The sequence below is a fragment of the Pectinophora gossypiella genome, chromosome 6 (assembly GCF_024362695.1).
Source record: "Pectinophora gossypiella chromosome 6, ilPecGoss1.1, whole genome shotgun sequence".
Lineage (NCBI taxonomy): Eukaryota > Metazoa > Arthropoda > Insecta > Lepidoptera > Gelechiidae > Pectinophora > Pectinophora gossypiella.
Window position 1 is genome coordinate 8,887,340 of NC_065409.1, and position 25,490 is coordinate 8,912,829.

Genomic DNA, 25,490 nt, shown 5'->3' on the forward strand with positions numbered 1-25,490 from the left:
ACCGTCACACATTGGTGTGGTTGGTAATGAGCAAGCAGACTTTCTTGCCAGATCCATAACAAATAGTTCCCAGTCTCACCCCATTAAAAATGTTTTAGTTCCTGATTCTGACATCGTAGCTATTGTCAGGACAAAGTTGAAAAATGAATTTAATGAAACATGGCAGGAAATTATTCAAACTAAAGGCAAATGGTATGCCGAAATTAATAATAGTTTATCAACACCATGGTTTACAAAAGGTACTCTGTACCCCGGTAGAAAATTTTATTCAATTATATGTCGTCTTAGACTAGGACATTGCCGTTTTAATGCCCACTTAAATAGAATCAAAATTCTCACATCACCTACTTGTGATTTCTGTAACTCTGCTGATCAGACTTTGCAACATCTTTTCTTTGATTGCAGTAGTTTCACTCTTCCCAGATTGCTTCTCATAGACCGCCTCCTGAACATATATCGTACAGCTGAAGAAATCCCGCTCTCCCTTCAGCAACTTCTCAAAAACAGGGACTGTTATAAGCCCCTCTATGAATTTGTTTTAGCAACTTTTGGAGATATTTGATTGTCTAAACATTCTTTCTTTCTTTTTGATTATTGCTTTGAAATACCTTGAATTTGAATATATTTGTGTTCTTTTTTACGTTTTGACTTTCTTTTCTTTTGTGTATCTTTTGTTTTTGTTTCAATGTTGTGTTGACAGATGTCAACCGACATACGTTTTGTTTTGTTTTAGTGTTTTAGTCTTGGATTTTACCCTTCGCCTTTCTTGATTACTTGTAGTTGTTATTGACTTGTGACTTTGTGACTTGGCTTCGGCCTTAATTTTGAAAACAAACTAAGACTTGGCTTCGGCCTTAATTTGGAAAACAATATAAGACATGGTTTCGGCCTTAATTTTGAAAACAAACTAAGACTTGGCTTCGGCCTTAATTTTGAAGACAAACTAAGACTTGGCTTCGGCCTTAATTTTGAAAACAATATAAGACTTGGCTTCGGCCTTAATTTGAAAACAATATAAGACTTGGCTTCGGCCTTAATTTTGAAAACAATAAAAGACTTGGCTTCGGCCTTAATTTGAAAACAATATAAGACTTGGCTTCGGCCTGAATTTTGAAAACAAACTAAGACTTGGCTTCGGCCTTAATTTTGTAAACAATATAAGACTTGGCTTCGGCCTTAATTTGAAAATAATATAAGACTTGGCTTCGGCCTTAATTTTTAAAACAAACTAAGACATGGCTTCGGCCTTAGTTCTGAAATCAAACTAAGAATTGGCTTCGGCCTTAATTTTGTAAAAATACGCCAGACTTGGTTTAGGCCTTCTATGAATTTTATAACTAAAAATATATAAATAAATATAACACATGACTTGGCTGTATGGGCTATGATCCCTTTGCCTGTCCTACGGACAAAATAACCAAAAAAAAAAAAAAATTGACTTGCTGTCGCTGATACGGAATAATTATAAAATTGAGCAAGCAAAGTTGCGCTATTTTAGTCGTAATGTTACGACTACGACTGTTATGATTATTCTTCAGTGATATACGTTATTAGGTTTTAATTTGCATTTAGTGATTCATCACATTAGTAATAATTATGTTGATAAGTCAATATTTCACTTTATGTTTGTGATTGTGCATTGCTTTGATAATGATTCCTTAGGGCTAATGTGGTATGGCACTGGTTACGATTCGACGTTCTCCGAGTGTGCAAACACCAAGGAAAACGGTGAGTAGCAAAGGCGGATGCACTTAAATGTTATTCGTTCATTAATGTTATTTTTGCAAAGTGCTATAGTAAAAAGGTTGACAGATGGAACCTGGAGCTTTCGTTCGTCCTTGTTCTTTGATTTGTAGACGATATCCATAACAACATCCAGTATTCATGTCAGTTGGCCTTGTTCTTGGGAAGGAACCTTTTGTCAAACTATTCAACAAGTAATGTCCATTTAAATTTTCTTTGTGTCATGTCAATGAGCCAAAGATTATTTAGGTCTATAAGTCAAATTGCAAAAGTGGAACAATAACCAAAGCCCCATGTATGTAATCTTCAAGTTCAGCATTGTCTTAATGTGAAACACAAAAACAAAGGTGTTGTTATCACTCATAACCACAACATTAGTCACTTTAATAAGAGAGTATTGAGAACTCCAGGTTCATGTTGAAATTAAGGCCTATAAAACAATTTACTGATCTAAATCTCAAGGTCTATTTTCATGGTTTATTTGTTACAGGATGAGACAGAAAAATCAAGCGACATCATTGAAGATGATGTTGAAAACCGCATCAGCAGGAGGTAGGTAAATAGATATACTTATAAATTTATGTTTAAATTATAATGAAGGTTTTCGAAAACCTACATCATACTCACTACATACATCTTTTACCGATGATAAGAGAGTGTTTTAATCATATAACTTTGGTATCTATCTACCCATGTTTAAAATTCAGCAATTTACTTTGGTTAATCACATATACACCTGCTCCATAAGTGTCCTTAAACTACTCATTAAACCTGGACAGCACTGTTATGCTGCTGCAATTATCAAATCTCTAGAGGACAATTATATAAACTAATTCCTACTAATATATCAATAAATAAAAATATTCCCTTTTTCCCTATTGAAGTATGCAAATTTTAGATAGAACAATATGTAATGTTACATTTTAAATGCATTATACCATTAATTATAAATTTTCCTCCCTTTCCTTGTATTATAGTACAAAAGTTTAGATTGGATTTTTATTGGAAACAAGTATTTTTTTTATAGTCTACCATCATATTATGAGTACTAATACTAGTAGTAATTAAATATTTGTACTCATATATAAAGTATGTTTTGGATATTAATAGGCATCAAGTATTAGTACATGTATATGATGTAGTATATGATGATTCTCTCTCTGATTCTGATGTATACTATAAATAAAATACTAAGTAGGAAGTATTTGGATTGTAATAGTTGAAGTTGAAATAATAAGGCAAAGTAACTAAGTACATAGGCACTTAGTTAAATTATGTGATTAATGTATGCTTTGTAAAGTTCAACTTTAACAAACAAATTTAATTGAAACCTCCCAAAAATAGCAAATGGAGGATGTACACAAAATTATATTGAGAATAGGTGAAAGGATTTGAATTAAGGCATTTTGCCCTGACTTCATAATATCAGGGGCACAGTCCCGCACCGCGTCGTTTCGGTTCGTGGCCTCAATAATTGAGTCGATAAAATTATTTGATGTTTTGGATAAATTTTGTTAATGTAAGTAACATGTTGTGTTTATTTATGTTTATGTAAAGTGGTGTCAGCGCGCGTGTAGTTTTAGTGCATGGCGTGTGCCGGAGCGCCTCGTGTTCCTGTTCTGCGTCGAGTTTCTATATTTACGCGGCAGTTTGTGCTCGGTTCAGTTCAGAGGGAAGGCATGACGTCGGCCGCCGTCGGGCGCAGCGGGCGCGTGTTGTCGCGGCTCGGTCGCCGCTGCACCGCACCATCACATCGCCCAACTGCACACCAACCTCGCGCGTGCTTATCGTAACGGTTGAAAAATCGCGACAGTTCACAATGTTTTTATAGTGTCGTATTCTGTGACAATTGTGTGCCATTTATTATTGCTTGGATTGCCTCTCTTTGTCCGACATGGTTGCTTTCAGGTAAATAGCTACCTTCATTCGGTTAGTTTTCCTCGTCAATCCCATATACCTACCTATCTATCTACGTATTTCAGATTTGTTTTGGTCTGTCAGATTTCAGTGAACTGAGTCTGAGTCAAATATAATTCAGGAAAATATTCAAAAGTCGGTTTAACTAACCAAATTACCAAAAATTATATCTAGTAATTAGGTAGGTTGATGCAATTCATTATTTTGAGGTTTCGGTCTGCTTATAATGCACCTTGAGTTAAGATTTATTTGACGTAGTTTTATGGCCGTTATAGATAGGTAGATAAGTACCTGCCTATTGTAAATACTTACATGAAGTATTCCACATTTAAGCAGCATAGAGCATTCAATTTTCATTGTGTTAATGAACAAGTGCGATAGTATTTGTCAACTTATAAATTTTAAGGCGTGGGCACTACTCGCTTATCAATAATTCCGTAAACATATGACGTTGAATCTGCACACAAAATATCGATTAGTGCCTGTAACTAATGATACAGTTGTTGTTATTATGAATGGGTTTGAAATAAACAACCACGCGACATGAAAAGACACAGAAAAACATTTTTTTATTTTATATGAACGACGTAACTTCCTGTTAATTTAGTCATTTTCTAAATGCATGCAGCATATCTGTCCGTTATTGTAATACGAACATCAGTAGCATTCAAGGTCTTTTGTTCTTCGAATAAACAGCGAAGGTCATACATAGCAAGGCATCTAATTAACAATTGCTAAAATATCGCTCTCTCGAGTACCTAGGTACCTATATGAGTTAAAATCGTGCAGTTGTTTTTATCTAATATTAGGAATGATTTAGGTTTCATACACCACCTCCACCTCTGACTATCCCTTCGGGAATACATGCGTGAAGCTATGTTAAGTTTTTTAGATTTGTTATCTTTGAATAGATAGCTTTATCCTATCCATCCAAGAAATCAATAGCCCTCTCCCACAATGTCAAAAATTAAAGAAAGTCAACTACAGAAACACGCTTCATTAGGTCAGTTACGTAGTAGGTACACCTAACTGCTTATTTATCGATTCAGAATCATTCGGTTTTAAATTAGCTCGCTTGGCAGAAACGATAGAAAGGAGCGATCAGTGAACTAATCAACCGAAGCGTAGCCGCTGAACCCTTTCCTATTGCGTTCTAGCTCTTCGATTTCCTTTACGCGAAATTATTCGGCTCTGTCTGATACACGTTTCCAAAAAAACAGTAGCAACGTCATTAGTAGTACGCGTGCTATCTTGAGATGGAAACATTGGCGTAGTGTACAGCGCAACGAACTCGGCGTGATGCCGTGTCATGTGGCGTGCGCGGTGCCGAATTTGGTAAAGCAGTGCGCTGAAACTGCGTGAAGAGGCGGCGCGTCGGGTGCTCGGGCGGCGCGCGCGGCCGCGCTGAGTATGGGCGGGCAACGGCGCTTTGGCAACTCGTTGCCACGCCGCTATTTATAATGAACCTTGAGAGAGCAACCGCCCTTGCCGCGGTAAGCAACTCGACATTTGGATATTCATCGCTGATTTCTATGTTACCTATCATTCATCTCTATTTTTGAACAACAGTCTCGTACCCTATAAATATCAACGTACCGCTTCGCCTTCCTGTAGCGCCGTTTTCGCATGACCTCAATATATATTTTACGTTCAAATGCCTCTTTTGAACATTGTTCGATCCGTATAAAGGTAAATGTCACAGTAAGGCCTTTACGGAATCTATTTTCGTCGAGTTGAGCGCTGGTTTACAGCATCCTAGCTGCGCAATATTACTTTATCTACTTACTAAATGTAGGTCTGGAATGTTTTTTCGCTTCTAAGAACCAGTAAAGGCGCTAATTGGTAAACAATACTCGTTTTCCTCAACCGATTATAAGTGTAGGCATTTACAGTTAAAATTGATCAAAACATTGCGGTGTCGGTACACTAAGAGGGGAAGCCAATGAGTAATCGAAGTTATTACGATCGGATACGCGAGGCGAGCCCGCCTCGTGGGCCAGCCAGCGCGTCGGCCCTCCGCGACGGGTGTCGAGTCGCTCCGGCCTGCGCCTGCGCCGGTGAAAGGGAGGTTAAACGCCGCGGCAAGACAGATTGCCGCAACTTTACTAAAAATGGCGTCATTCATACATTTTGCGGTTGCATTAAGTAAAAAAATGATTACCGCTGAGTAGATACTTCATGCGATTCTGGTGTGATTCGGTTGAAGGGCATCGCGTTGTTGCGTATTCAGCGGTTTCCGATTGTAGTACTTAGTGCGTATGTTACGATACTACGGTTTTAGTTGATAGTATGTAAGATTAACGTAGAGGTATGGTTTGTTGCAGCCTCAATGAGTGTTATTTCGCGAACAAGGGTGCGGCTCTGGTGCTGGGCGGCGGCTGTTCGGAGCAGCGGCGGTCGCCGGCGCGCGCGCACCCGCAGCCGGACATACAACACCACCTCCAGTCCATGTTCTACCTGCTGCGCCCAGAGGAAACGCTCAAAATGGTACATTCATTACTCACATCTTACCTAGTCAGCCTTTAATATCGGTTGTGTGTTCTGCTATATTATTAAACTAAATTGAGAAGTTTGTAAAATGTTTAGTCTTCTTTTAACAAGGTTAACTTCGTAGAAAAACATTGGCCGTGTTTAAGAGAAATTATCTCCAATCGCCGCTGAGAGAAAAAAACTTGCTTGAACTTGATCGCGTTTTTACCTTTAAGTATAAAAACGAACGTTTTAGCTTTTCTCTCTGAGGTGTTAAGTATTTATTATAATGTAGAATTGTGGACTATCTACAAAAGTTTATTTATTTATTTATTTATTTATTTATTTATTTATTACATATTCACACACATTATCATAACAGGCCAGGCCCAATTCGATAATGCTTAATACAATACAATCCAATTACAACTAAACATAAATCAATAGATAACAAAAATAATAATCAAATACATCATTAATAATTCCCATACATAAAAACAAAAAATTAGAACATTATTAAATTATTATTTCAAAAATTAACAATTAGTCAAATTTACAATCAATTGATATTTTAAATTAGTCAATGAATTCCTAGTTCCTAGATCTTAAATTCCATTTACCTACTTAAGTACTCTAAAGTGACAACCGTAAATCTCGACAGAGTACAAACAAATACATCCAATTCCATGGACACTGCGTTAATTATATGGAGGGCAGTGGTGAGAGGCGCATAGCGTAGCACGTTAGTTCTCGCCGTCGGAACCACAAACACCTCATTTCGTGGCCCCCTACGCAGTCTTGTGTTAGGTACTTTGAGGCCTATACCTTCCAATATTTGCGGATTCGTCAGAAATCCCCTAAACACCTTGAATATATATATAGCGAGAGCCAACTTTCTTCTAACTACTAACTTATTATACCCCACCATTCCCATAACAAAAAGGGTAGGATACATAAGGGGATAAAACGGATATACCCCGTAATTTTTATAATAAAGATAGCGCAAGAATTTATTTTGTATCTTTTCAAGCATGCCTATGTACTTAGCCTCATTGGGGTCCCACACGATAGAGCAGCTCTCTAGCCGGCTTCTTACCAGTGCATTATACAGTGTAGTTATGGTTCCAACCCCCTGAAATTCTCTACTTTGTCTGAGTACAAAACCCAGATTTCGGAAAGCCTTTTTACAAATATCCACAATGTGAGCTTTGAACGTCAGATCACTTGAAACACGTAATCCCAAATCACGAACTGAGTGCACCCTTGCCAAACTGTCGCCGTTAATACTATATTGGTAGTCTATAGGTCCTTGTGCTCTAGTAATCGACATGACACTACATTTAGCTATATTAAAAACTAATTTGTTTTTAAGGCCCCATTCGGCTACCCTGTCAATGTCATTTTGCAGGAGCTTACAACACGAAACCTCATTTACCTGCAAGTATAACTTTAAGTCATCCGCAAATAGTAGGCAGCCTGCATCCCGTATTACGCTTGGTAAGTCATTTATCATAATAAGGAACTGCAAGGGCCCCAAGTTACTACCCTGACTTACACCGGATCGTATTTCATATGTATCTGACTCATACCCCCCGTACTCCACATATTGTTTCCTCTTTGTTAAATAACTCACAAAGAATTTAAGTAGAGCAGGTGTGCAACCAATTTCAGCCAATTTCAACAATAATACATCGTGGTTCACTAAATCAAATGCTTTTTTGTAATCAAAGTAAGCAACATCTACTTGTCCCCCAACTCTACAGTCAATAGCGTTAGTGGCGTATTTCATGAAGACCAAGAGATTAGACTGGGTCCCTCTACCCGGCCGAAAGCCATGCTGGGAATCCGACAGTAGCACCTGTATCTGAGCGTAAATATTATTATATAGGATGGATTCGAAAACTTTAGCAAAAGTTGACAATACGGCTATAGGCCGATGTTCAGACACATCAGAGTCTCCACCACTCTTCGGCACGGGAACTACTCTAGTGGTTTTCCATGGCTCGGGGTATGTACCCGTTGCTATAATTAAATTAAATAAGTGTAGGAGAGGCCGATCCAATACCGCTGCGCAGTCCTTCGCTATAAACGTTGGTATTCCATCAGGTCCCCTTGAACTCTTAGCCTTAAGTCTGCGCAGTGCCACCTGTACATCACTCAGTGATAACTGGCTGATATGTACTCTGTAAGCCGATGGCTTAGCAGCTGCCGCAGCTGCCTCAGGATCGAGCAGAGGACTCTCCCGCTCGTACACTGACTCAAAGTTTTCAGCAAAAGCATGCGCGCACTCATGGTTATCTAGCACCACTCCATTTCTGGTGATACGTGGTGTGTTCCTTATTTGTCGTTTGTTGTTCACATAAGCCCAGAATGCTTTGGGGTCATCCTTGATCCTCTGTTGCAATTGATCTATAAAAATTCTATACGCACTTCCGATTTTACTTTTAACTGATTGCCTGTAAAAAGAGAACATTCTATATTCGTATGTACCCTTACTACCCGCTCTCTTATACGCTTTGTGCCACCGTGCCTTAGTCTGAATATCAGTAATGATATCCGAGCCAAACCACGGCGGGTAAACAAACCTATTTGTAGAGTTACGATTTTGCTTTTTCCTAGGAGTACACCTATCAATTAATTCATTTAAAACTGAATAGAAATAATTAGTTGCATCATTTACATTATTCATTTCGTATAATAAACTCCAATCACATAGTATCATAAGGTTGTATAACGCCATAAAATTACATTTATAAAAATTCCATCGTATAAAATTATTATGCGATTTGTTGGTACTATTTCTAGGTGTACGCTTTTTAATCGGAGGTGTATCACCTTTAATGAGGGTCAGACATATGCGTAGGGGTGGATGCTGGGGATCCGGCGACACTAGCGGATCGCATTCCAAAATTGCCGATACATTGTGTGTTGTCAAATTTGAGATAACTATATCCAAAGTTCTATCATTACAGTTTTTAATTTGATTGTATTCCCGAAACCCACCGGTTGACATAAAACATTCATAATAACACTGGATATCAATAGAAGCAGAGTAAAGATTAAGATCACCCAATACCAACAGATTTTTGTACCTTTCGTTATATTGTTCAATTATGCGAAACATTCTCATATAATCCATATCCTTACTCGACGGAGGAATATACAACAGACAACATGTAAATATTTTCCTATCCCTTTTATAAACATTAGCACATAGCAACTCAAACACCGCATCATCTAAATTGGAAACGCCAGGAATCGGCAACGGTTGCAGCCGCAGGTGTGGCGCAGCTACCAACAACACACCACCCTGCTTCCGCCCGTCGGTGCGATCGCATCTCACCACGCTATATCCGCGAGGTACCAACTCCCCGTCTATAAACGATTCATTAAGACCGCTCTCACTGATAGCCCATAGCTCGGCTGAAGAGCCGACTATATTTTTAAAAAACTCACTTAATTTTGTGCGTAGTCCTCTAGCATTCTGATAACATATTTCAAAAATTTTCCAACTATTGATACCCTGTACATATTTATCGACATTTTTTACTTTTGAAGCAAATGAAGTTTTCCCTATATTTACATTTTCCTGATTTCGGATACTAGAGTGCATTTTATCTTCCGACTTATTGTATGTTTTTAGATTGCTAACGAAAAAAATCCTCTATACCCGTACACCCACCTAGGTAACCAATAAGATCCATTAAGTCCCGCATAATAGTATTCATTCCGTTTTTATTGATTTTTCCACTCACTTTGTGGAACATAGTCTCCGGATCTAAGTTCATATTGGAATCCAAAATATGGGCATATTGATACAGGAGGTTATCTTTATAAAGTTCTTGGCCAAATGCCTCGACACGAGAATTAAATATATTAACATTATATCCACATATGTATGTAGGTAAGCATAGTATAACATTTGTGTGTTGAATTAACATTAACTTAAGTCGTATATTTTCAATTATTCTATGATAATTACTAGTAACAGTAAAGTCCGAATTTCCAATAAAAATCACACAAAAGTCTTTTCTAGTGAAACCTTCTACTTTTTTCTCAATGTCTTTTAAGAGTTCATTTATGGTAACACTTGGTATCTTGTAATGACAAATATTTGCAAATCCTAAGTGTCTTTCTGCCACAGGCAATAAATTATTTCCATTAGTACTGCTGATCATACATATATTGCTTTTTATTATTTGTTCCATGCGCTCTTTTTCCTTTGTCAAATTAATATTTGATTCCATACTCCCATTTAATTGATTTAGGCCTTCTTTTTTATTTGGTGTGTTTTCTTGTTCGCCATTAAACGATTTATGTAACCGCTTTTTGCGCGATCCAATCGGTGTCGACGTCAAACTCGTTGTGCAGAGTGATTTCAGACGGAGGATTGTATTATCTTTATCAGCAATAGTCTGTTTCAGTACAAATATTTCAGCTAGCATTTTCTCTATTTCGGAATCGGCACTTGCTAGCTGCCCTTGCAAGTCCAGAACGGATCGCTCCAGTTTTTGAATTCTATGTCCAGGGTTTGTCGTTATTTCAGGGCAGCTTCTATTTAGGTCATTCTGTGTAATGAAGGTCGAACAATCGTCGTGATCTCCTTCATCGTCATCAGTGGAGAGCGATGCAAACGAATTCGACGTTGGAATGTTCGGTCTATAACGGGGTAGAATGTTAACATTGGTGTTTTCTTCGGGCGATACAGAGCTTCTATCAGTTTGAGGTGTCAATGCAGCTATTTTTCTCAATGTTAAGGACTTGTCCATCAGTTGATTTTGAGCTACAGTAGGAAAGCTGTTTTCCAATATATTATTTTCATTCTGTTTCTCTAATGTAGTTAGGTTGGTCTGGGACGAGGTTGATGCTCCATGCTCATTAATTTTAGGTGTACTGCGTTGAGAGCTCCGCTTACTAGTTTTTTTCCTACAACATCCGGCACAACTCCAAGTGAGACGGCGATCCCTTTCGCGATCGCTTCGCATAAGTTCATAGAGTTTAATCGAGACATTAGCACACGTTAAATCAAAGGTTTTCTCACACACGCAGCAGGTAAGGTAATCACTTTTTTTAACATTTAGTTTACAATTTTCGCATACTCTTGTTTTAGATGCCATTTTTCCTCCTTTTAACCCTCGTATAATTTTAAGTTTGGGTAATGGTTTTCTATATTTCTATATCCTCAGCACCATCCCGTGGGAAGTAGAAAAAGTATTTTATTAGCGTCCTCTGTTGGTAAGTTATTCAATCGAGAATAGCAGCATATAGTGTAGTTCTGCTACTTGTCGATAGATGGCACCACTACTTCAAACGTTCTGTCTAACTAGATTACTCGGTTGTAGGTAATAAAATTTAAAATGTTTAACTGTCAATAGTAATTTAACACTTCTTTTCTAATTAGTAAGGGTTTTTATGTTTAATTTTCACAATATTATACAGAGACAGTACTCACAGTTGTTGTCCTTTTGTGTTTACAAATAATTATCACTTAACGCACCATAAAACACGATTTGAGTGTTAACACGTAAATGTCCCATTATTTCCTAAAATTCGCGTTCAATATTGTCACAAACACTTATACGTGAGTATCACAACCTATCTCGTCACTACTAACGTTTTTGGCAGCTATTTACAAGTTATGTATTTTAACGAAATAATTAGCTACGGAGTTGATGTTATCTCCGCTACGGTGGCGCCACCTAATGTTCAAGAACAATGAACATCTCTTACAGCTCCTTTACTTTTGTTCTGTCAACTTGTTTGCCTAACGAGAAAGTACGGACTGAACTACTTGTTTATTAACGATAGAGAGCAATTTGCAAATGGATGTTGTATCAATATTTTTGTTAATCACTTGCTTATCTGACCGATGATTAAAAAAACGAGTACTTAAAATAAGTCATTTTTTAAGTAAGGTGAATAAATGATGCGAATTTACTACCTAGTTGTAGGGATGAAGGGAGCAAGACGTGCCCGAGTGCAGACTGCAGACCGAGAACCGGTCTTGGGAAAGTTGGGACAAGCTCGAGCTGATTATAACTCTAACATGGCGGAAAAGAACGCTAAACGCCTAGTGAAATGGTGTGGCTAGTTGACCTTCTTACAGCAATTAGTCATAACTACCTAAATGCGAGTGAGGTTGCTCGTGTTTAGCTAGCGTCCGACACATTATGTGTACATGTCTTGATTTTACGAGTTTTTTCACATGGCTGGTTTTGCTTTTTACTCGAAGGTCGCTCTTGTGTGCAGACGGAACATGACCATATAAGGAATTTTCAACTCTCCAGTTGTAGGGGAAGGAAACTGTTTCCTACGTTCATCTTTCGTAAAACCATTTACCATACAGAATAAAAGAAAACATCGTTCGTTACAAACGTTGACTTCAGAGAAATGAAAACGTAACCGTCTCGTCTCTGGATGTTGACATACGATACCATATTGCAGTCGATTGATTCTGTTATGCGCGCCTACTATTTGCCTGTTTCACGTTGTGTATGTAATAAAGTATTTTATAACGTTTAACTAAAGTCGGCCCTTGTGAGAAATCAGCGCTGGGCTCCCCTTTGCTACTTACCCCATTATTGATCGTCGTTTAAAAAACAAAGAGAGATTACTATCTACTACTACTGTTTGAATATTCATTATGCAAAAAGGTATTTTGATAACATTCTCAGGGCATTAACATTATTCCGAATAATTCACTAGGAATACAAATTGATATAAATATACTTTGTTTTCTTACTATTTAAATACTTATCAAGAACATTGCAATGACGGGCGCTAGTTTTATGCCAAGAATAATAGACGCAAGTGTATCACGCATGTGATTCGGCATTAAAGTTTTTGCCTTGCCCCAAATGAACTGAAATCTAATTGCGGACGCTGGGTTTCCATAATCGGCAGAATTATAATTGGGGATATAGTCTAATCATACGAGGAGGTTGTTATGAGTAGTTCAAAGTTACTGTGTAGACGTTCTGTCGGAAGGTCATAAATATTGGCAAGCTATTCTAAATAACTATTTGCGCACTCAAATAGGTACATTTCAAGGGTTTCAGGTCAGTGTGTCGCCAATCTGTGGAACTCTATAGTTCCAAATTAATTTTTTGACCACACAGATTGGCGACCTAAGATTGGAACTAAGTATAGACTTAGTTAAATTTGTCGAAGTCACTCAAGGCAACGCGTTTAAAACATCCTGCATAAAATGTGACTTCTTGTAGACTATTATCCTTCCGGCCGCGACTTCGTCCGCATGGACTTTGGTTATAACGCGCTGTAGTTGGTCTCTGAGAACTACCCCACGTGCGACCCTGGCTTTCGATCTATCCATGGGCCAAGTTTCATTCAATTCGATCCAGCCTATAGATCCAGCAGTTCTGGTAAAAAGAGGTAAATGTTTATTGTAGAGCAAGGTGCATTTATGTGCACTCTCATTTGTGTCGTTTAAAAAACGGATCTTGTAGATTTGCATCGTAGGCAATTCAGTATTTGGCCGGAATGGCTTCGTTAGTATAATCAGCACATCGTATAATAGCACTGTAAGGTATACTGATGTCGCCAGGCGGTGAAACTGGAGAGCGCTCACGCGGGCCGCACGCGGTACCTGGTGGTGGTGTGTCGCGGGGACGAGGCGGCGTTGCTCGGCATCGACTGCAACCAGCACACCACCGTCGGCCTCGTGCTGCGTGTGCTCGCCGACACCGCCATCAAGCTCGACGGGGACGGGTAAGTAACTTTACGATGCATCTTTTTAACAGAACGACACCGGTTAGGTAAGCGGTCTCCGGAATAAAAACGCTGGGTTGACGTTGACATAGGTCGGTAATCGATCTCACATAGCCCACATGACCAATGAACAGAGAGCAGAATGGTAGTGTCACAAATCGACCAAAGGCAAAGTGCAGTTCTTCTTCTTCTATCGTGTGGATTGTGAGGTGAATTACCAACCCCATCAACCCCGGTGTCAGGGTTATTACTGAGCCGCCATAGGCCCCCGACATGACTCATGTAACGACTACGTACTTACATCAGTAAGTAATAACCGGAACCAACGGCTTAACGTGTCTTCCGAAGCACGGATCTTTTTACTTTTTTGTCAATCAGGTGATCAGCCTGTAATGTCCTAACCAAACTAGGGATCACAAAGTGATTTTTGAGATTTGTCCCCACCGGGATTCGAACCCGGGATCTCCGGATCGTGAGCACAACACTCAACCACTGGACCACGGAGGCCGTTAAAAAGGTAAAGCCAATGTGCAGTCACATTTAGTATTGATGTCTTAATATGAATACGGTGAGAGGTTGCCAGCTTTTCGCACATTAGTTACTCCATCATGTTGGAAAGGACACAATCCCTCAGTCATCAGAGAGTATTCATCGCTAGGTTTTCGATACGAAGTATTTAAAGAACGTTTGTTTATACGTAGGTAGAGCGAAACGACAGGGCATCGCATTGACATGTAACAGGGACACGACCATACTGGACAGACGGACGGTGACCATAATAACAAGCCATTTTGCTTAGTGAGTACTTTTAAGTAAGCGAGGAACAATAACTAATTAAGGATTCATTGTCCACAGAGGGTTCAGTGTGTGTGTGTGCAATCAACAACACATATTCAAGCCGGTGTCTGTGCAAGCCATGTGGTGAGTTATCTACTATTGTGACTAGTCCTACAATAATGTACATATCTATAATAAGCTGTGTTTGATATTAACGCACTTTATTCCGTATATATAAAGGATAATACATTTTGGGTTTCTGTGTAAATTACATTATTTACTTACGGAATTAACAACTTTCAATTCTTTCCTACTGTGTCATGCTTCTGAAATTTGAATGCTTATTTCTATATTGTTTGAAGATATTCAAGTTAGGGAACAGGGAAGGAAGGAGAGACGCTTTTGTCCAGTGATTGTCATGGCAGCCAAACCTATAAGCTCATTGAAATAATTCGTGTACATTCAGATAATTCGAAAAAGCGACGCATTATTAACGGCTCAGCACAGCATAAAGAAATATCCTATGCCTCAGGTTGGAGCTGAGCACCACATGTAATATTACATTTATTATATTTCCTCTCCATTCTGTAAGAGACGTCCTTCCCCGCCACACCAAACGCAGGTGCAGTAGCAGTGCGTGTGGGTTTTAATGTATCAAATTGTTTGTAAGTCAGCACACTGCATGGACTGCAGTCGCTCCGTAAACAATTTTATTATTTAATTTCTTAACACTGCAGGGACACAGATTCTACAGGCGATTCCAAGTGTCATGAATGAAAGACCCGTGGTCTGTGTTCCAGAAGGGGTTGTATTTTTTTTTCAACTTTGGCGTAAATGCGGTGATGTTTGTCTTCCAGGTCGGCACTGCAGACGTTGCACCGGGCGAGTGGGCGGGCGCGGGAGTTGAACCACTTCGCGGGCGGGCCCTCCCACGCGTGGTGCGCCTTCTACGAGAGCCACGTGGACTCGGACCGCTCCTGCCTCAACGAGTGGCACGCCATGGACTGCATAGAGTCCCGACGACCACCCTCGCCAGATTCGCTGCGAGTCAAGTGAGTTCACTTACGTAATCTTCCTAACTACTAACTTAGCCTACTTAAGACCCGATTCATAATTCAGACAAATTCTTCTGTACATTTTTAGTATCCTGGATCAAATAAAAAGATAATATGCTAAGCAAATCCATTATACTATTCTAAAGGATTGCAATGCTATAAATTAGACTCGTAATCTCTCTGAAAATATGTACGTTTCGTGAAGGTAACGGAACACGATATTTGCTGAAAAATACTTGTATAATTAGCGAGGATTCGATTATGTATCGTACAGTTACGTGCCGCTAGATTTCGCAGGAACTGTATATGATTAGTTTTTAATGGATCACACATACAAGCGCCTAGACCTGGTTTTTTGGCCTCGAAAAGGATCGGACGTTGGTCGGCGCGTTAATTAGACGCGTTAGATACATGCGAACTGCTGGACGCATAATATACTTGTGTTGTATAATCTACATCGCGTGTGCAGGGCACTCGCAATTTATATTGTTGTCAATCAACGACGAAATCAGTTCACGGGGCGTCCGTATTAGATCTATGAAATGTAACTGTCTGAGAATTCCTTGACTGATTTTAATGCAGTTTCGTTAGGTTTTTGTAAAGAAGTATAAGTCTATACCACAGAAATCCGCAGTGATGCATATAAATACATCAATGAATGAACTCAAAAATGTTTCACTATCACACAAATTGCCGACGTCACAATGCATATCCCATTATCGCTAATCATACCAAAGCACTGGCACTGAGTTGATCTAAATTTAAATGGTGACCGTTGCTAATTTTATAACGATCAATGTGTACAGGCCGCGCGAGCGAGACGAGACGGAGCGAGTGATCCGGTGCAAGTTGAAGGAGGTGATGATGAGTGTGGACCTCGACGAGGTCACTAGTAAAGCCATCCGCGGCCGGCTGGAAGAGGACCTGGACATGGACCTCGCCGAGTACAAGTCCTTCATTGACCTCGAGATGCTGACCATCCTCGGACAGATGGACGCGCCCACCGAGATATTCGACCACGTGTACCTTGGCTCCGAGTGGAACGCTAGTAATCTAGAAGAGTTGCAACGCAATGGGTATGGAGGAATTCATGTTATATTACTTGATTTTTTTAGTTTATACGCCGAGACTTTTATGCTGGATTAGGAGCGAATTCCTCTTATTCTCTCGTGTGGATTGTGAAATCTGATGTTATGGCTAGAAGCGAATAAAAAACATAGAACCGACTTGAGGGATTGTCTGCTTTGTAACATGATGGGTGGGTGATGGGCTACTCACCTATCACCACACGGTTCACTCTATTTTAGGACTTCGTACCAAAAGTGGCTGTAAGTTGTCTTCTGACTACTTGTGGCGTGAGTTTATGTACTACATGTTCTAAATATTCGCAATAACGCTGTTCAAACAGACAATTAATTTTAATGTCAAGATAAGTGATAACATAACTTCTGGGCGGCTTTAAAATTGTCAAAGGGTTTGACTAACTCCATTTTTACCTAAAAAAATATTGTATAAAATGAGTCTGAAGTGTTTGCCTTGTAATATATTTTTTTAAGATTATAATTGTTTAAAATTAATGTTTTGTTGTTTTCTTTGTTTCAGTGTCCGACACATATTGAATGTGACGCGAGAAATAGATAATTTTTTCCCCGGTATGTTTGACTATCTAAACATAAGAGTATATGACGACGACAAGACTGACCTCCTAAAACATTGGGATAATACTTTTAAGTACATAAATAAAGCCAGAAACGAGGGTTCAAAAGTACTCGTCCATTGCAAAATGGGAATTAGCAGATCGGCGTCTGTCGTTATAGCGTACGCTATGAAGGCGTTCAATTGGAACTTCGAGAAAGCCTTGAAGCACGTCAAAATGAAGAGGAATTGCATAAAGCCGAATACCAACTTTATCAGTCAACTAGAAACGTATCAAGGTATACTCGACGCTATGAAGAATAAGGAGAAGTTACAGAGATCAAAGTCAGAAACAAATTTGAAGTCGCCGAAGACGGTGTCGAAGGCCGAGAGTAAGGTGATGGAGCCGACGCCCCTAGTGCTGGCGCTGACGGGGTCATACTGCGGCCGGCCGCGCTCGTGGTCGCCCGACACCAAGCTGGCGTCGGAGCTGCTGCCGCCTACTTCCGTCTCTCTGGAGAACCTCGCCTCCGAGACCCGACACATGCTCATGCCGTGCGCCAACGGCAGCTACAGCGTCTCCCCCAATCAAATCATCCGACTCAAAGAAGAAGGAGCCCCTTCTGTCAAACACATTGTTAACGAAATTGAAAATGCGGCGTCTAACGACAGAAGGGATTTCAGCAGAAGATATCAAAAGTTAAATTTCGGTACACAAAGCGATACGCACAGCAACCGATCTTCCGAGACGCCGACCGGCTCGCAGCCGGACACGACGGGCAGACCCCCACAGGCGTCGCCCTCGAAAAATTTAAGTCACAAATGTCCGCACTCGAATATTGAGGCGGATAAAATTCACACCTGGGATCCCGGGGAGACGCGCTGGTCGCGAAGTGAAGAGATTCGAAACCTTAGCGATAGTGACAATATAGTGAAAAGTGATAGTGGTATTATAGACGTGAAAACTAAACCGAGTGATGCTTTATCTAGTTCCGTAGACCGCATCGCAGACAGTGATGAAAGGCGGACAGTCGACGACGACCCGCCGCCGCCACCCAGTCGGCAGAGCTCGTGGAGCTCGTTCGACAGCGCCGTCGTGCCCGACCTCTCGCGCCATTCCTCCTGGGGGTCGTACGACACGCGCGTCTCGCGCACGCAGCCCGTCTTCCGAGACGACTCCATCAAGCGCACCAAGGAGCGACCCGAAGACCGTCCCCCCCGAAAGGACGACGAGAAGAGCGACCCGGCCGCGACCCCCCAGCGCCCCGCCTCCGACCTCAGCATCATCAGCGAGCACACCGAGCCCGCGGGGAGGAGGCGCGCGACGAACCGCCCGCCGGTCGATATTTCGGATAACGAACGGAAGTTCAACGAAACGTGTGCCATATTGAAGGAGCTCGCGACGGCGGCGGCGCGCATGGAGCGCACGCGCGACCGCGGCGCGTCCACGTGGAGCGGGCGGCTGGCGGCGTCGGCGCCGGCCGACACGTGGCTGCGGGCCGGCCCGCGGGCCGCGCCGCGCCGCCGCCGCCGCGCCGCCGCCTCGCACGGCGACCTGCCGCGGGCCGCGCCGCCGCCGCCCGAGGGGCTCGTCAGCAACCTCAAGAAGGAGTTCGAGGCCCGCTCCGAGGCCGACGCGCCCCAGCGCTCCAAGTCTCGCAGCCGAGGGCCGCCCTCCGAGGGTCGCGACCGTCCCTCCTCGTCGCCTCCCGCCGCCGAAGATCTATCCGTGAAAGTGCTAGTCGACCGGTACGACCAGCCGGGGCGGGCGCGGTGCGAGTCGAGTTGCGAGCCGAGGGTGAAGGCCCCGCACGAGTCGATGTCGAAGAAGTGCAAGCTGACGTCGGAGGGCGAGGCGTGCGCGGCGGGCTCGGAAGGCGCGGCGGGCGCGGGCCCCGCGGCCGGCCTGGCCCGTGCGGAGCCGCGGGCGGGCGCGGCGCTGCGCAACTCGTTCTGCGGCGCGCTGCGCGGGGAGCGGCCGCCCGTGGCGCCCACGGTCGTGTCCATCGCGCCGCTCGACTATCCCAATATGGTGGTATCAACTGTGATGTCGAAAGCTCAAAACAAAAAACAATTGCAACACGGGAAGACCCATCCGTTGACGAGGCTCAACTTGAATCGGTCGAATAATAGATGTTCAAATCCTGTATATAATACCATGTAGTCCATTGATTAGACATATGAGTGTTCACGGGCAAAAGATCGAAGAGTTTTGAAACTTGACCGGAATGTGCGAGTGGAATGGTTTATTATTATTATAATAAACAACAATAATTAGGTAAAGCTACCTAGAATTAGCTAAAAAAGAAATTGGGCAGGCTGTTTGTAAATGTGAACCACTATAACTCAGAATGTATAGTCTAATAATAAAATGGCAGTGAAACTTTAATTTAATATCCTTTCTTATTTTCAAGAAAATTCCTTTTCTTTAAAGTAGCAAAAAATCATGTCTAATTATTTTAAACACAGTTCTTAGTGTTACTAGGGGCTACTGAGTTTAAGTTCCGTTCCTGTCAATTTTCAAAACTCCGTGACCTTTTGCACTATTAGATCTCTAATCAATGGCCTAATGTAGAAGTATTTGTTTTTTATTTATTATGAATTCTTGCCAAACTCGATATTTTATCTTTCTAGAGTTTTATATACTATTTACAAAGTGAAATCACAGTGTATTTGTCTATCACGTAAATTGTATTAAGCGGCTGTTTGTGCGTAGAGAAATGTTAAAGAGAGAATAAATTCAATACAACTGATGTACAACTTTTGAGTGAGAGTTTCTTATGCTATTTATCTTACCCTGAACTATAATGTTCCTGCAGACACCTCCTAATTTTCTTTTACGTTATACCCGTCATTTTCTTATTTATCGAAAAGAAAAGGCATGGATGATTGACAACTGTTAATTTTATAATGAATGAATCTGTCTCTCTATTTAAGAGCTGCGCTCTTGTCGGCGGAGTAATCGCCATTCCTCTCTTCTTCCAGCCAAAACCTTCACCTCCCGATACGACACGACCTGCTCCTTCTCTTTTATTTGTTTCATAAATGAAAAATTTTCCTTTCGGCGGATAAGAAAATGACAGGTATAACTTAAAATTAGATAGTGTGTACTGGAATCTGCACCAATATACGTACATATAGCTCATATAGCTAAATGACAAAAACTTTATGTACGCAGATTCATATTAATATATTATAAAGAAGTATACATTTAGCCAAAGTCCACTGTTTGTAGTCTTTTCCCAGTGACGAAAGAGACTCTAGGTACATGTTGCAGCTCGCTTGTCCGTCTATAGGTGTCTGGCACTTTTCTAGGCTTTCTCCTGACTGTGCCGAAGTCGAAAGCGTATATGGCACCGGGGTTGTTTCTGATTGAGCATTCAGTCTGAAAAGAGTAAGGCAAAAAATGCTAAATGGTTACATAGAGTGAAATAGAATAGAGGGTAACGCATTGTTTAACTGTATCAATACTATTCAAGACAAGTGAACCTAGACCCCCTAGACCTATCACTTTTTTTTTGCTCATTACGTCACGAGAGCAATTCGGTACCAAGTACTTGAATTGCAAGTTCGTTTTAGCCTTTGACGGTCGCCTGACCATCTTGCTCTTTGAGTGCGGTTCTGTCTAGTTTTGGACACACAAACATTGGTAATGTAAAAGGTCAGGTTTATATGGTGATCTATTCACTCTTTACCTGTATAATATAGAACGGACACTTCGCCCCGCACCAATTCCTATAAGTGCTGAGCTAGATTTACCTCACCCCCTCTGGGTCTCGCTTTAATCTAAATGTAAATCGTTGATGAGTAAGGGAGCGCGCGTCGGCCACCAGTTCGCTTGCACATACGGTAAGTCGGTACGGTACACAGTAAGAACGAGTTTTTTGTATGGAGTGTATCTAATCCGGGAGGGGGGAGGGGGGGGGGGGGGTCAGAAACATCAATATGACAACCCACAGTTACCACAGTATTCGTCTAGGGTGACATGATGAATCTTACGGTAGTATAACATAAGTTAGGTTAAGTTAGGTTACCAATTTCAAATTGACATCCACCACTCTCAGTATGTTAGAATCTGATCCGCCGCAGACCATCAAATTGGTAGACGGCACCAACTTGCCGCAGTACAGTTTAGATGAATGGTTGTCTGGTACCACAGTGTCTATCAATTTGCATGACCCGTAATCCCAAATCTGTATACTGTTTTTATCCTGCCATGAACATGTTAATATCTGAAAAAAGATTTAAGATTGTTTATTAGTATTTTATCTATCTATCTATTCCATCTATGCTATCACTACATAGTATAAAACAAAGTCGCTTTTTCTGTCCCTATATCCCTATGTACGATTAAATCTTTAAAACTACGCAACGGATTTTGATGCGGTTTTTTTTAAATAGATAGTGAATCAAGAGGAAGGTTTATATGTGTTGTAACATTCATTAAATAGTGGAGAAATACTGTTATTTTTGAGTGACCCATTCTATGACCGGCCTTAGCAAAGTATTTACACTTCACAATACATTTTTTTTTCGATTAGTTTACGGCCCTAAGGCGGTGCGATTGCACCGTTCGCACCGCCCTAGGGGGCCGCCACTTTATGTTTATGTATTTAATCATAGAATTTGACCTAGGACTAGGACAAACACTACCTGTTTCCCAGGCTTATCAAAGTCTAGGCCTTCTCCGCAAATGTGAACTCCGACGAAATGTCGCGTTGCGAACGGCTGTCGATCGTCCCAGCAAATGACAGAGTTGTCCCAGCCACCAGATATTAACTCGTGGTGTGACTTGGGGTTGAAAGCGCATGCGAATATTCGGGACGTGTGGCCGTCGATAAAATTCTTTCTTTGACTGTAAACATAATAATAATTGTAGTAATAGTTGTAACGACCTTCGTGGTCCCGTGGTTGAGCGATGGGCTCACGATCCGGAGGTCCCGAGTTCGATTCCCGGTGGGGACATATAACAAAAATTACTTTGTGGTCAATATTACTATTGAGCCGCCAATACTGTTACTCCCGACAACAGGGTTGATGAGGTTGGTACTCCACCTCACAGCCCACACTATAGAAGACGAAGAGGAAGTACCTTAGTACTAGATCTTTGTTTCTTATTCTGTTGTTGTTGTTTGGTGGTCAAAAATGTATGTCATCATCGTCATCGACCTGTCTAATCCACTTCTGGGGAAAGGTCTTCTGCATGGCACACCACAACAACCAACACTTTCGTTATATATCTGGCTAGCAAACAAGTTTTCCGAAACTGTCTGTTCGTAGGTACCTACCGCAGATAGTGTGACGCAAAGTTGTTCGGACGTGAATATAAGAATTCTCTAGTGCCATAAGAAATCCGGTCGTTGAATTTTCTCTGATTGGCGAGGGTCAACTAACTACTTACAACTACCACTTACACTTAAGGTCTCTCGGTAGTTAATAGATTAATGGCTCTTGTGTGTGGCGATTAGATGACGCTACAGTCCTGTCTTTATCTATTCTACTGACAATTTTGCTGATGAATTAAATCTGAACATAACAGGACTAAATATGAATTAGATAGTGGGGTAAAACTTAGCTTACCTTAAATTTTTATTGTGTTCCGGGGTTAACATCCAGATCTACGACCCCGCGAACAAAATTACCCGTGAACATAGCGTCATGTTTATATTTAACTCCAAAAATAGTCGCCCACAAAAAACTTGGCGACATTGTGTGTTTGTTAGATAACGATATATTTATTGTACTGTTTTGTACCGTCTTCATATATAGCGAAGGTGAGGTGGCGAATCAGCTCGCAGCAAACACTTAAGCCCGATGTTGTCTTTAAATTATGTAGGTACCAGGTGAAAGCCCTCAGCGCATCCTATTTGTCCGTAATCTACAATAAGTTACAATAAGGAGTACCTAGAGTAGAATGTCCTTTCTTGCGTCTGCGCCTCTTCATCATACATGTTCAGTCTGGCATCGTCTCCATAAGATATAAACTTTGTAAATCGTGGATGATAATTCAGTCCCAGTGTTTGTCGTTTCTCTCGAATAGTGTATAAACACTGGTCGTATTTATATTTCCAGCACTTGATACATCCGTTTACATCTGGAATCATAGCTCATAGACATTTAGCTGAGATATTTTCCATTGTGTCGTGAAACTGCAGTTCATCATATCCATCTTAAGGCTTCGAATCAAAAGTTTATTATAATTGTGGTAGTAGCTCTGCTCACCCCGTTAACGAAAAAGTACGGGCGTGAGTTTACTTTCAAACCTATACTTAAAATTTAGTTATATGATGTACTTATAGGTAAATAGTCCACTAGTGGGACGTAGACTGTTTATTTATAGGCAAGTACCTAAAGGTTGCCTGGATGAGATAGCTACCTTAGCAATAAGGCCGACTGTTGTACTATCTAACTGATTATAATTGTTTATTTTAAAATTGATTTTTAGTGCAATAAAGAGTTTTTGTATTGTAAGTATACTAACAAGATGAGAGTAACAAGTTAGTGATTGGATGCGCCTTGCTAACTGGTCTGTGTTTGATGGCGGTCACAGGGCCAGGGTAAGACCGGCACTCGTCATCGACCAAGGTATGCGTGCACCCGCCAGTTTTGCAGTCGAAAAGCCTGATTATACCGTCTGTGAAGCCTGCCGCTACTTCATTCGTGTCTTCTGTGTACTTGCAACACATTATTTCTTTGTTAGTGTCTCTGAAAGAGAATTCATTTTTAGATTAGCGAGAAAAAAATGATATCTAATTTTGCACTCTATGTACGGTATAAGCACCTAGGTACGTTGACTGGTACTTCACGGTTAATTTTGGCACTCAGTTATGTGTAAGTATGGGTAACTGAGCGTGGCTACTTACCTATCCTAAGTTATATGTAAAACTTAATACACACAGTGGCGGTAGATTCCGGGGGCGGGAATTTTTGTAGGTTTGTACTTAAGTATACTTCATTATTCCAGTCCAGTTCGAACGGGGCCCCTTTCATACAATCCTCCGCTTCTGGGAACGGAACGTTATCAGGTACTACGCCTGTATATAAATAGTGCGTTACATAAATTTACCAAAACTTACACAATGGACAACAAGTTTATTTCGCCCTGATAAGTTTGATTCGCATCTTCGTGACGAATTCTCTGTTCTAACAGGGGTGTACTTGTGTGCACGGAAACTATTTCTTTCTCCAGGTGCGGCTTGTTTACAACCGTGTGTGTTATCGCGAAGCTTTTTCTGGCGGTATGCATGCTGGATTGGGCCATAGGGCCCGCCGAAATACGCCTCTGGTGCTCCATGATTATATAAACCTATTTAAACTACGTTATAAACATTACTTGTATAAAACTATAGGTAAAATATGCTGTATAAGAAAATCCTGTGTAAATATGTCACAAAAATTTTAAGTCCAGGCATAGTGTCGTATTTTAACAAGTGTAAAAAGATTTTAATCGGGACGATTTGGCGCATATATAACTGTCCATCTATGGTTAATATCCACGGCACATCACGCTATCAATCGCTATCGGGCGAGCAGAGGTATACATGTAAAACAGAGTGTAAAGATATAGGTACCTTTAATTACTTATCAACAAAGTCACAATCCATGGTAGGTATCCGTTTAACTGTATGCCCACAGAAAAAGAAGCGTAGCGCTGGCCTTGGGGAGAGCGAAACGGGCAGAGGTATCTCCGACTCGAAGGCAAGGGGTGTCCAACTGTCCATAAATGGTGCGCCTGAAAATCCTGAAGCGTATCGTAGACGCAATATAAATAATTAGTTCGATAGGTACGTTTCCAAATACTTGGATAGTCCTTACGATGCTACAAACGATCCCACAAAAAATCGCAGTGTCACGGAATTTATTTATCTCTCTACCAATGACCAAGTATTACACATTCTAATACTTTACTTGGTCTTTGATCTCTACCCTGATTTATTAGGTTATAGTGGCGTACCAGGGTAAAACTCCCCTGGCACTAGGTTTGGTGAAATCGATCACATAATTTAGTATTAAATGCCTGTGAAATCGATCAACGAATAACCAACACGAAGTGTTGCCGACCGATAGTTTTTGATAGAAGCAATGCTAGTACAGTACAGCGTGGTCTCTGAGGCACAGGAAAGTTTCATATCGGCAATGAGGTGCGGAAATAGACGTTTTATTTAA

The 25,490-nt window shown here is 40.9% G+C and overlaps 2 protein-coding genes across 4 annotated transcripts; one reads left to right on the forward strand and one right to left on the reverse strand.

The window, feature by feature from the left end:
* The first annotated feature begins 767 nt into the window (after positions 1–767).
* Positions 768–20,091, forward strand: LOC126367891 (protein phosphatase Slingshot). Of its 3 annotated transcripts, none has more exons than XM_050011673.1 (8): positions 768–1,728; positions 2,234–2,299; positions 5,985–6,147; positions 13,694–13,857; positions 14,713–14,778; positions 15,492–15,686; positions 16,496–16,765; positions 17,292–20,091. In XM_050011673.1, the coding sequence occupies exons 2-8, from the start codon at positions 2,235–2,237 to the stop codon at positions 19,486–19,488; spliced, it is 3,120 nt and encodes a 1,039-aa protein (XP_049867630.1). In that variant the 5' UTR covers positions 768–1,728; position 2,234; the 3' UTR covers positions 19,489–20,091. The 3 variants fall into 3 exon arrangements, with proteins under 3 accessions (XP_049867630.1, XP_049867629.1, XP_049867631.1); XM_050011672.1 differs by having other exon boundaries at positions 2,234–2,295; XM_050011674.1 differs by lacking the exons at positions 768–1,728; positions 2,234–2,299 and adding an exon at positions 3,402–3,651.
* Positions 20,092–20,535: 444 nt separating this feature from the next.
* LOC126367914 (uncharacterized) lies at positions 20,536–24,618 on the reverse strand. The gene is made up of 6 exons (XM_050011716.1): positions 24,401–24,618; positions 23,806–24,029; positions 23,229–23,418; positions 21,978–22,179; positions 21,359–21,556; positions 20,536–20,709 (listed from the first exon to the last, which is right to left on the reverse strand). The coding sequence occupies exons 1-6, from the start codon at positions 24,616–24,618 to the stop codon at positions 20,536–20,538; spliced, it is 1,206 nt and encodes a 401-aa protein (XP_049867673.1).
* Positions 24,619–25,490: the final 872 nt, after the last annotated feature.